We start from the raw sequence: 12,812 nt of genomic DNA on the forward strand, positions 1-12,812 counted from the left end.
CAGCTGCAGAAAATAAAATAAAATGAAGTCTTGAGAATGTTTCTCCAAAGGGCAGGCGATATGACCAAGAAAGAGTCAAACAATAAAAAACCGCTTAATCGTCGACGAACACAAGAGCGTGGCTCTCCTCGCGCTCTGATGATCCTTCCTTCAGGAGACGCGCAGCCCTGACGAGTGCGGGGCGTGGAGGGTATCTGCTGACACGCGAGGTCGCCTTGGGCTCCGTGTCTTCCTCGTGGGTAAAGTCCCCAGACTGGTCAACACAGCACTGTGCGTGTCGCCAGTGTGCAAAAACTTCTCTTAACACGAAAGAACAGCACGTCCTTTGGATGTGGGTGGAATTCCTTCGTTAAGGACAATTCCTGGAAAACGTCACGAACCCGATCTCCAGCCAGTCCGCAGCTACTCCTTCCTGCGTACGACCTTGAGCTTGAGACCTTTCCTTCCTGCAGTTCCTTCTGCCTGGGACGCCCTTCTCTTTCTTCCTCAATCCCGTCCCTCCTTCAAGGCCCGGGCACACCACCCGTTCTCGGTGAAGCGTCCCCCGATGTCCCCAGCCGGAAGGCGTGTTCCCTTCCGTCGAGGCTCCGGAGTGCTTCACCGATTCCTCCCTTACTCCCTTCATTGTATTACGGCAACTGCCTCACCTCCGTGACTGTCCCCTCAGGAAGGGCGAGTGCACAGCCTTGTCTGATATAACACTTACTAAGCCTGTCACACCTCTGGGGTAGGAGATTCTAATTCCGGACGCTCCCACACCCTGTTAATAGGGACCTCTTCCCGTTGTGTTTGAGCCACCTTCGGGAAGACAAAGAACACGCCAAGGCAGCTTTGTGACCTGCGTGTGACAGCTTCCTGCGCCATTCCCACAGAACATCGGACGCCTCCCTGCTGCCAGCCTGTGACCTTCCGAGTGACCCCAATGCCACAGGTGGCCTATCAGAGCCCTGTGAGTCCGCACATGTGGTTGAAACTAACACGACCCTTGGCGGGTCACGTCAATAAGGTTTTGAGTGCCTCACTGTAGAAAGGAAGTGAATCAGCCTGTGTCAAGTTCTCCCACGGCGTCTGGCACGGACGGTTGGCTACCTTGCCTGTGGTCAGAGGCGGCCCAGTAGAACCATGGCTGAGGCACGTCTGATTCCGGGTCCTCCTTTGGGACTTTTCTCCACCGAGTCAACTTCCTACCTTCCCCTCTGGACCTGCTCCCGAATGTGGGTTTTTACCTCCCACACATGCACTTCAGTGTCACACAGTGTACTTCAGTGTCACACACATGCACTTCAGTGTCACACACAGTGTACTTCAGTGTCACACACGTGCACTTCAGTGTCACACAGTGCACTTCGGTGTCACAGTGCACTTCAGTGTCACACACGCGTACTTCAGTGTCACACGCGTGCGCTTCAGTGTCACACACGTGCGCTTCAGTGTCACACACGTGCGCTTCAGTGTCACACACGTGTACTTCGGTGTCACACACGTGCACTTCGGTGTCCCACACTGTACTTCAGTGTCACACAGTGTACTTCAGTGTCACACGTGCGCTTCAGTGTCACACACTGCACTTCAGTGTCACACACGTGTGCTTCAGTGTCACACAGTGTACTTCAGTGTCACACGTGCGCTTCAGTGTCACACACTGCACTTCAGTGTCACACACGTGTGCTTCAGTGTCACACACGTGCGCTTCAGTGTGTGACACGTGCGCTTCAGTGTCACACGCGTGCGCTTCAGTGTCGCACAGTGCGCTTCAGTGTCACACAGGTGCGCTTCAGTGTCGCACAGGTGCGCTTCAGTGTCACACACGTGCGCTTCAGTGTCACACACTGCACTTCAGTGTCACACACGTGCGCTTCAGTGTGTGACACGTGCGCTTCAGTGTCACACGCGTGCGCTTCAGTGTCACACGTGTGCTTCAGTGTCGCACAGGTGCGCTTCAGTGTCACACACTGCACTTCAGTGTCACACACGTGCGCTTCAGTGTGTGACACGCGCGCTTCAGTGTCACACGCGTGCGCTTCAGTGTCACACGCGTGCGCTTCAGTGTCGCACAGTGCGCTTCAGTGTCACACACGTGCGCTTCAGTGTCACACAGTGCACTTCAGTGTCACACACATGCGCTTCAGTGTCACACAGTGCACTTCAGTGTCACACACGTGTACTTCAGTGTCACACGCGTGCGCTTCAGTGTGTGACACGTGCGCTTCAGTGTCACACGCGTGCGCTTCAGTGTCACACGCGTGCGCTTCAGTGTCGCACAGTGCGCTTCAGTGTCACACACGTGCGCTTCAGTGTCACACAGTGCGCTTCAGTGTCACACACGTGCGCTTCAGTGTCACACAGTGTACTTCAGTGTCACACACATGCACTTCAGTGTCGCACACGTGCGCTTCAGTGTCGCACACGTGCGCTTCAGTGTGTGACACGTGCGCTTCAGTGTCACATGCGTGCGCTTCAGTGTCGCACAGTGCGCTTCAGTGTCACACACGTGCGCTTCAGTGTCACACAGTGCGCTTCAGTGTCACACGCGTGCGCTTCAGTGTCACACGCGTGCGCTTCAGTGTCACACAGTGCGCTTCAGTGTCACACGTGCGCTTCAGTGTCTCACAGTGCGCTTCAGTGTCGCACACGTGCGCTTCAGTGTCACACGCGTGCGCTTCAGTGTCACACACGTGCGCTTCAGTGTCTCACACACGTGCGCTTCAGTGTCACACGCGTGCGCTTCAGTGTCACACACGTGCGCTTCAGTGTGTGACACGTGCGCTTCAGTGTCACACGCGTGCGCTTCAGTGTCACACAGTGCGCTTCAGTGTCGCACAGTGCGCTTCAGTGTCACACACGTGCACTTCAGTGTCACACAGTGCGCTTCAGTGTCACACGCGTGCGCTTCAGTGTCACACGTGCGCTTCAGTGTCACACACGTGCACTTCAGTGTCACACACTGCACTTCAGTGTCAGATCAAGCGCCTCTCCCATCTGCTCCTGGATACACTGTCAGCCCAATCCGAGTGGCCATTCCCAAACCTGCTGGCTATGGACTGAATGTGTCCCTCTCAAGTCCGTGTGTTGACGTCCTGATGTGACAGTGTTTGGGGCAGGGGCCTCTGGGAGGTAAGAGGTCATGAGGGTGCAGCGTCACGGAGGGGTTGGTCTCCTGGCAAGGAGAAGAAGGCAGCTAAGCCCATCTTTGGGTCCCCGATATACAAATAAACGAGAAGATGGCCGTCCGCAATCCTGGAGGGAGGGTCCTCACCAAGAACCCGCCCACACCGCCACCCTGACCTCAGACATCCAGCCCCCAGACCTGTGGGAACAATGGCTGTTGTGTAAGCCCCCAGCCTGTGGCATTCTGTGATAGCACCCTGAACTAAGACACTATTGATGACCGGTGTACCTCAGTGTAGTGAATCTGAGGACATAATGAGGAACTCTGAGTGTGGGGTGTTCCTTCCCTGTAGGAAAACTAAGCAGAAAACTCTGGGAAGCCTTGGGACACACACACACACACACACACACACGTCACTAAAACATGTTTTGTCATCGAAGTACATGGAAGAAACTAGATGGAACCCTGGGGTGGAGGTGAGGGAACAGGTCCTAAACACGGGCTGCTTCGCTGTCTTGTAGTTTCTGCTGCACTTCAAAGACCCCCACACAGGAACCCAGAGACAACACGATGAAATTCTAATCAGTAGAGTCACATACAGAAAACAGCCACACACACAAAAAATGACCTTGGCCCTATATCAATAGACTTGCAAACAAATATAGCAAAATTATTTAAGTTGAAACAAATGTTTCTTCTTCTCCCTCTCCCGGGTATGACTTTTATGACTTCCATGGGGCTCTGCCCCCGAGGATGCTGAGGAGTGACAGGAACTATGTAATACCTCCACACCAGCACCACAGAGTAAAATAGGAGCACAAACAGAAAGGTAACCAGTGCTGTAGGAAACAGGTCAGGCCCTGGCCGGTTGGCTCAGTGGGTAGAATGTCGGCCCGGCATATGGGGGGTGCCCTAAGTTCGATTCCTAGTCAGGGCACACAGGACAAGTGACCATCTGCTTCTCTTGCCTTAACACTCTCCCTTCTCTCCCTCAATTCATTAGAGAGTGGGTCTGGGCACTGAGGATAGCTGGGTTGGTCCCAGAATCAGCCGCAGGCACTAAAAATAGCTCAGTTGATTCAAGCATCGGCCCCAGAAAGGGTCCCCGGGTGGATCCCAGACTGGGTGCATGTGGGAGTCTGTCTCCCTTCCTCTCACTTAAAAAAGAAATAAAGAATCAGGTCAGAGAAGACAGGAGAACACATGAGCCAAGGCGCAGGCACCCAGGTGGCACCCCCGTCCCGGGTTCGTGGGGTAAATGTACTGAAACAAGAGACCAACGACACCGGGAGGGTCTGGCTCCCCTAGGGACTCACACAGAAACAGGTCTTGGAGAGAGACACAGCAAACGCAGGGCGGAAAGAGCGGGACATAATAACCGCAGGTGCGCCCTCCCGAGAGCATCATAGGAGCGGCAGCATGGAGGGCGCGGGGGTCTGCAGAGGGCACGACTTCAGTCAAGGACTGTTTCAGGGGTCCCAGCCACAAAGCAGGGGCAAAGGAGGAAACGGGAATAAGAAGCACGATGGAAGGAGTCAGCGAGATGGGCCCAGGCGCTCGCTCTCGGGGAAGGAGGGTGACAGCGTGCCCTCTGCGCCCTGGAGATGGGGACACACAGGGGCCGGGCGGAGACCTGGGGGACGCCGCCACGCTGCGGGGAAACTGAGGCAGGAGAGGGAAGGACACTGGAGCCTTCGACGGGGCGGGGGGCAACAGGGCACAAACGCCTCGGCGCGGGAGGGGCCCTGCCAGGCCGTCGTGCTGCCCGAGTGCCCAGGGGTGCAGTCCCCTCCGCCAGGCGTGCTCTCCCTTCCCTCCCCCAGCCCCGCAAACCTGGACCACAGACTCGCCTCTGAAGCCCGCCCTGAGGTTCACGGGGGTGGGGGGGGCTCAACCACTTCACTTTGTGTCCCCAAAGTTTTGTCCGTACCTTAACGGTTTTGTTATTACTTGTACACTTTGGCTCAAAACCAAGGGCGACCCTGATTTCAGACGCCACAGGTGACAGAAAAGGGAAAAAACTACATCTCCCATGAGGCGGTGCGGGCCGCGGGACTACGACGCCCAGCATGCTCTGCGAGCGCTCAAGCTCATTCGGACGCACGCGCTTCGTGACCCGGCGAGACAGCTCTGCAGGATGGCCGCGCGTGAGGAGGCGCAACCCGAAGCCCCCAAAGAGCCCCTGGACATTGCGTGCGGCCTGGAGGAGGTGCCAGTAGGCGTGTGGCCCCCGGGGGCGAGGCCAGAGCCCTTCCAGGTAGGGGGCGGGGTTCGGCCTTCTAGAGAGCTGCGCACGCCGCGGACCGCTTCCTCTTGTTTGGGGCGGGGCTTGACAGCCTGCGCGCGCAGCCACAGGGGTGGGGCTAGATGGCGGCCTGGTGCTCAGCCCCCCACGTGGTCGTACTAACCTGCAGGATCCTAACGCTGCAGGTGTTCTTGGGGCTTCTCCACTTTTTTTTTCCCTTACCCCATCGCACAGCTGTTTGCGGGCGGGAATAGCTCTTAAAAGCATAGATTTCAGTCTTTTTCTATTAACATTGCCCAATGCCCTTAACAAGAATATACTTCTCTGCCCATAGACTGGCCGTTCCCTGAAGGGCAAAACCAGAGGTGTCACGAGGTCCCTTGGAAAGAGCCCTGAGAACCCGGCTTTTTGTCCTGGTCTGTTCCCAGAACTCACTGAGGGATCTGGGGCTAACCTTTACCTCTCTGGTCTCAGGTGTCTCATGAGTAAGGTCCAGCATGGAGCCTATTAGCAGATGTCAGCCAGGTGTCATGGTTAAAAACTTGGCCTCTTGAGTCAGACTGTAGCTGAGTCTCCCTCATGCTATGACTTCTTGGGCAAATATAAACTAGCTTTGGCAAAGCTTTAAAGTCCCCCCCACGGACAATTAAAATAATAATACCTTGTAGTTCTGGTGGTCGAGGCCAGGCAAGTTTGCATTGAATTCGGGCAGACGGCAGAGGAACTGCATAGCCGGAAAGCATCGGGCCATTTCCGTTTATTGGAGGCTCACAAGGACAGGTGAGCAAATAAACAAAGGAAAACCACTTTTCACAGTGGAGGGCAAGGGATCAGGAAAACCGCCCCTCGTGGTGGCAGCTGAGGGAACCGCACCTCACCAGTGGCCAGAGAGCAATCTGGGAGAATTGCCACCAAGGGAAAGCACTCATGACTTTTCGTTGAGACACACATGTGGCTCTCTGCCACGTGCTCATGCACTAATCATGCAAAGTGCTTGCAGCCGGGAAACCAGCGAGCAAGCCTCACACGGCTGTTTTCCCCATCTACCTCGTTTTGCTTGGAGAGTACAACTGAAATACAGTCCCTGGCTTGTGAAAGCACGGCATAAACATTCACTGTTCAGCCTCAAAGCCCTGCAGCCTTTCTCACCCCTCTGACCTGTACCGCATGTTGCCTGAGGAGTAAGGAGTGACCAGAAGAGGAAAAGAAACGACAAACAATGGTGTTGCAGGGGAAAGGACAGTGGACCTGGAGACAGGAGGGCTGGGTTCAGGGCTCTGCCATCGTAGCCATGTCTCAGACCCTGCCCTTCCTCATCTGCAAAATGAAAATAGTTAAAAATGGATAGCCCTTGTCACATCCATTATCAGTATCGAACCCCGTCTGTCCTTCTTGCTTTCTAGAGTTGTTTGAGGATCAAATAAGATGGTTGACTTAACGGCAGTTTGCCAAGGTCAGAAATGGTTATTTTTCCTCAGAATACCTTAGGCTATTTTTGGTTGGCCAGCACCATATTAAACACTGATCCCTAAAAGCTTATTCAAAACCAGACATTGTGAATGCGTCGTCAAGAACACTGATAACATGCTTTCCTTATTCAGCAAATAATTGAGTGCCTATACAGTGCCAAGCACCATGTTAAAGGAGGCACAGAAGTTAAAATGTTGACAACACCATTCCTGCCCTTGAGTTTACAAGAGAAGATAGAAAGCTCTTCATTGCTATAAAAGGGGCGGGGAGGGTGGGGGGCGCTGACCAGTGGTGGCACAGTGGATAGACCATCAACCTGGGATGCTGAGGTCCCAGGTTCAAAACCCTGAGATCGCAGCTTCAACTGACGAGTGTGAGGCCGCTGGCTTGAGCGTGGGATCATCAACATGACCCCACGGTCGCTGGCTTGAGGCCAAAGGTCGCTGGCTTGAGCGTGGGATCATCAACATGACCCCATGGTCGCTGGCTTGAGCGTGGGATCATCAACATGACCCCACGGTCGCTGGCTTGAGCGTGGGATCATCAACATGACCCCATGGTCGCTGGCTTGAGCGTGGGATCATCAACATGACCCCATGGTCGCTGGCTTGAGCGTGGGATCATCAACATGACCCCATGGTCGCTGGCTTGAGCGTGGGATCATCAACATGACCCCATGGTCGCTGGCTTGAGCGTGGGATCATCAACATGACCCCACGGTCGCTGGCTTGAGGCCAAAGGTCGCTGGCTTGAGCCCAAGGTCACTCACTGGTCACTGGTTTGAGCAAGGGGTCACGGGCTCGGCTGGAGCTTGCATGCCACCCCCCATCCCCCGTCAAAACACGTATGAGAAGCAATCAATAAATAACTGACGAGATGCGCTACAAGTTAGTGCTTTTCACCCTCCCTCCCTCCCTCGCGCCATGTGATTGATCCTCACGCCTGTAGTTGATGAGCATAAATGACAATCGGGAGACAGACTCAGTCCCATGGTGTTCTAGCTGCCTGGCTATGTCCATAGCTTTGAGTAGAGTGAAGAGTTACAGAAAGAAGACAAGATCCCTTCCTCCGAGAATTTATATTCTTACCAAGAAGATAGAACATGTTTGAAACATTTGAATGACAAGTCTAAACATGCCTTCAACTAGTTTGCTCACATATATTCCTGGGCATAAAAACCAGCCTCATAAAAAGGTCAAAATAGTTTGCTTGCCCCAAACCCTGCCTTCACAGGCATATGCACACCAAAGGATTAAAGCATGAAAAACTCGGTTTAACAATAACTTTGGGTCCTGTTAGCTATGTGAAAGGCAAAAGGAACATTCAAAGGTTCAGATTGGAAACTAGCATATCATAATGCCATGAGTGTTGAAACCTAAGTAGAAAAAAAGAACTGATTGATTTTCTTGAACTGAAAATTCCGGAAACCAGCTTTAAACATCCTTTATAAGATCTCAGCTTGGCCTTGAAAAAGAATTATCTGGCTCAGTCTCCTAATAGCTGCTTGGAACAGAAAAAAAAAAAATCATGGGGCCTGAGGCCAAGTTCAAAGATTCTCGTGGCTGACATTTCAAAACAACCAAAAAAGGAATGAAGATTTTCACAGCACTTCCTTATAGTTGAGAACCCAGCGAGGCTTCAGCCCGGAATACGGTGCAGTGGCATACCTCATTTTCCGGGGTTCCTATACAGATGGGACTCAGAAAGGTCAGCCCTCAGATCAGAAGCTATCTTCACTCAGGCAAACAATGTTTCCTGAGTCTCCTGCTCCGCACCCAGTGCTATGGATAGGAACCTGACCCCTCCCAGTGCCACACCTCACAGCTCCTGGCCACGCCTTGCCTCCAGACACAGATTTGTTTAAAAGACCAGTCCCCCGCTTTTCATACAACTAGGGAGCCCTGCAGTCTCCGCCACTGAGATCCCCAGGTTCATGCTGTTAAGTTCCGGTCTGGTGCAGAGAAAGGAGAGACTGCAGGTGAGAAGGGCAGGGAGGTGCCTTTGCTCTTCAACATGCTGTCACCTGTCTCCCTTTGGGCTTCCGGAGTGACCGTGGTTTATTTAAAAAAAAAAAAACAAAACTAAGTTTTTTGTCAAAAACCTTGAACCCTCCACCCAGTTCTTCAGGGACCTGGTTGCGAGCGCATCCCTGCGCCCTGCACGTTCTGCGTGAAGTCCCGGCTCGCGCCCGGTCCACCTTACAGTCTTACTTGGACTCCTACCAGGAAAAGCAGAGGTTATGACAATACTAAAAATGATTTTAAGAAACACCCTCTTTTGTATTTCCCTGAGTGTGTCTTCCCAAGCCCCAGCAGGTGCAGGTAAGAGGCAAGCAGGCGGCAGTGGATGAAGGCCACGAGTCTGGGCTGGGTCGGCTCTGGGTGTTCCCCGTGTGAACAAGTGGGCCAGGTTCCACGTAAACAAGAATTATTCCATTCCGAAAGAAATATGCTGAGCTCCTGAGACAGACTGTGGTCTTCAGGTTAGAAAGCACACTTCATTATACCAGTGAAAATATAAGCAGAGAGCCGGGCTTCACAGAGAGAGGTTTAGACTGAGGACTTTTCTATTTCTCTAACATTTTGTAAATGTAAACATTTTTTGAAAATACAGGTACATTAATAAGACTGAGAAACATTTTCATATTATCTGTCTCATTGAATATGAGGATCTCTTTATGTGTATACAATACCTCCACAGTAGGATTAAGTATCTATTAATACCACTGTAACAAATATGACTTTTGGAATTCTGTCTGCAGTTTCTTAGTCAAATGCCTATTTTTAACCTTATGAAGATTCAAGTGGAAATATAAAGTGTCTTTTTAAAACATCAGAGAATATTTAGATCATCTTTACATTAAAAAATTCCTTTAAAAAGAATCAATGGAGCGCTCTCCCAAGGCCATTTTTCATTGATTTCTTTCTCATTTTGACTTTCTTACCCTCAAAAAGGGCCTGAGTAGACTCACCATAAAAATACATATATGCAGTTATCATCAGATAAATGTAAAAGATCAAAAGCCAAGGATAAAACACTCAACTGGACTCAGATCCTAAGTCCAGCCCTGATTTTCCTGACATCCGAGGCTTAGAGGGAAACAGAACAGTCAGAATACTTTCAGTTTCCAGTAAGACAAAAAAGTATTTTTCACTCTTGTTTTTCCTACAGCTAAAATAAAACCACGGAATTTGAAACCTTAAAATTAATCTTTATTATTTATTTATTTATTCATTTTAGATGAGAGGAGGGGAGATAGTGAGACAGACTCCCGTATGTGCCCTGACCAGAATCCACTCAGCAACCCCATCTTGGGCCAGTGCTTCAATCAACTGAGCTATTTTTAGAGCCTGAGGCTGATGTTCTCAGACCAACTGAGCTATCCTCAGTGCCTGGGGCACGCTCAAGCCAATCCAGCCACTGGCTGTAGGAGGAGAAGAGGGAGAGAAGGGAGAGGGGGGGAGAGAAGCAGATGGTTGCTTTGCCTGTGTGCCCTGACCAGGGATCAAACCCGGGACATCCACATGCGCAGCTGACACTGTATCCACTGCGCCACTGGCCAGGGCCAGCATTCATCTTATTTTTTTTCATTGGAGAGTTGTTTGCAGATGATATTTTGACGTATTGTGTGTCGTTCGATTTTCTGTTCCATTTGCACATATGTGGGGGTGAGGGGTAGCTCAGCCCGGCACTGCTGGCGGGAGGTGGGATGGGAGGGCCGTCCGGCTGACTCTGGGCCTCCGGGTTTTGCAGTACACCCCCGAGCACGTGGCTGGGCCCGGAGCAGACGCGGATCCCGCTCAGATCACCTTCCCCGGCTGCACCTGTCGCAACGGCCCCTGCGTCCCGGGCACCTGCTCCTGTCTCCGTCACCAGCAGAACTATGACGAGGACTCGTGCCTCGGGGACCTGGCGTCGTCGGCAGCGAGGGGTGCCCAGCCAGTGTTCGAATGCGGCGCCCTGTGCCCGTGCCCGGAGCGCTGCGGGAACAGAGTGGTGCAGCGCGGCCTGCGGCTGCGGCTGCAGGTGTTCAGGACGGAGAAGAAGGGCTGGGGGCTGCGGACCCTGGAGCCCATCCCGCGGGGACGCTTCGTCTGCGAGTACGCTGGCGAGGTCGTGGGCTTCTCGGAGGCTCAGAGGAGAATTCGGCGACAAACCGTCCACGACTTGAATTACATCATCGCCGTCAGGGAACACGTGTCTAACGGGCAGGTAATGGAAACGTTCGTGGACCCGGCCCGCGTGGGCAACGTCGGCAGATTCCTGAACCACGCTTGCGAGCCCAACCTGCTCATGGTGCCCGTGCGGGTGGACTCCATGGTGCCCAGGCTGGCCCTGTTCGCGGCCAGGGACGTCCTGCCCGGGGAAGAGCTCTCCTACGACTACTCGGGAAGGTTCCTTAACCTAACGGACGGCGATGACAAAGAAAGGCGAGGTGACGGGGCGCTCAGGAAACCTTGTCACTGTGGTTCCAGGTCGTGTGCTGCTGTCCTGCCCTACGACGGCTCTCTGTACTGAGCCTGAGCGAGGCGGCTGTGTGTGGGCGTGGGGGCGGGGAGGGGCGGGGGGGGGGCGTGGGCGAGTGGGAGGGGCGTGGGCAGGGGGGCGTGGGAGGGGCGCACCTCTCAGCAGGAGAGACGGGGAAGGAAGCCTGCGTTTGCTTGGCCTTTCCTGGGTCCCCCGTCACAGCTGGCCCACACCTGAGGGGAGGCCTGGGGTCACCTCTCTCAGAAGCATACAGAGACCACAGGCCGTCCAGCAATACCCCTTCTCCAGTGCCCAGCGAACAACGGGGCGCTCTTCCTAGTGAGATTCCACCAACTATGCTCTAGAAAATGAGATATAAGCAAAACCGGCCCCCTCCTCCCTGCCGCCGGCTGGGATGTGCACCTGCTGGCTAGGACTGGGGCACCCGCCCTAGACCCAGCATGACCTTGGACGAGAAAGCCTGCCACAGCAAGTCAACAAAATAGCAGTCCAGGTGCGGGTGCCGTGGGGCACACCACCCCCGCCCTGACCCGACCCCTGGGCTCCGGTGGGAAGCGGTCTCTCCCCCACTGTGTTTCGGTTTTCTAGCACCGGCAGCAAATCGTAATGACCCAGGGGAACCCCTGCGGCCGCATGCCGCTTCCCAACCAGTGTCTGTTTCACTGGTAATAAAGCTGACAGTTTGGTTTCAGTCTGTCTCCTGCCTGCCTCTTCCTTCTCGTCCGCTTCTAAACAGAAGTGCAGGACGGGGGCATGTGTGATTGTCACCTGCTAACACCCTACCGAGTCCCCCCCAACAGTGAAAACTGTAGCCAGAACGACGACTTCCACGGGCACAACCAAAAATCTTAAAAGGAAAAGAATTGTGAAACCTTCACTGGACACGTGGCTGTCCCTCAAAGCTCGTGAAGCTGGGTGTGGAAGCGCCGCACCGCCTCAGTTCTTCACGTGGTAGTACCGTGGAAACGCCACCGGCCCGTGGACGCCGCCAGAGGGAGCAGGAATCTTAGAATTCCATCCACACTGGGGGGGGGGGGGCACTCGTCTCTTATGCCCCTTTTTAAAGCATGGATGTTGCAAGAACAAGTTACTTATGCAGGTTTATTAGACAGTTTGGAAACTAAAATAATTATCTGGGCCCTCTACTGTAGTATTACTTAATAAATTATATTCATTCGTATCTTTGGCCCTTGCCGGGTGGCTCAGGGATTGCATGTTCCATCCCCCTCAGGGCACTCACAAGAAACAACCAGTGAATGCATCAAGAAGAGGAACAAATTGATAATCCTCTCTGTCTCCCTTCCTCTCTTTCTAAAATCAATAACATCTTAAATAATAACAATAAAGGTGTTGGTAATGATGCTTGTATAGTTACTAATAATAATTATTTTAAAAAGCAGTAGAAATTCAGGAAATAACCAGAGGGAGAAGACGAGAGACCGGACCCGCACCCACCTACCTCCCTGGGCAGGTCCTGTTCTCTGCACCTTCTCTTTAAAA

At 53.1% G+C, this 12,812-nt stretch overlaps 1 protein-coding gene across 1 annotated transcript; it reads left to right on the forward strand.

Annotated features, from left to right (window-relative positions):
* Positions 1–5,102: 5,102 nt before the first annotated feature.
* Positions 5,103–11,361, forward strand: LOC136382367 (histone-lysine N-methyltransferase SETMAR). Its single transcript, XM_066351529.1, has 2 exons — positions 5,103–5,366; positions 10,578–11,361. The coding sequence occupies exons 1-2, from the start codon at positions 5,142–5,144 to the stop codon at positions 11,340–11,342; spliced, it is 990 nt and encodes a 329-aa protein (XP_066207626.1). The 5' UTR covers positions 5,103–5,141; the 3' UTR covers positions 11,343–11,361.
* The last annotated feature ends 1,451 nt before the right edge of the window (positions 11,362–12,812 follow it).

The sequence above is a fragment of the Saccopteryx leptura genome, chromosome 10 (genome assembly GCF_036850995.1).
Source record: "Saccopteryx leptura isolate mSacLep1 chromosome 10, mSacLep1_pri_phased_curated, whole genome shotgun sequence".
Taxonomy (NCBI): domain Eukaryota; kingdom Metazoa; phylum Chordata; class Mammalia; order Chiroptera; family Emballonuridae; genus Saccopteryx; species Saccopteryx leptura.

Bases quoted from the DNA above. Each gene is read 5' to 3' on its own strand.
- LOC136382367 (XM_066351529.1), top strand. From the start codon at position 5,142: ATGAGGCGGTGCGGGCCGCGGGACTACGACGCCCAGCATGCTCTGCGA. The intron at 5,367-10,577 runs GTAGGGGGCGGG...CGGGTTTTGCAG, and splicing joins CGAGGCCAGAGCCCTTCCAG to TACACCCCCGAGCACGTGGC.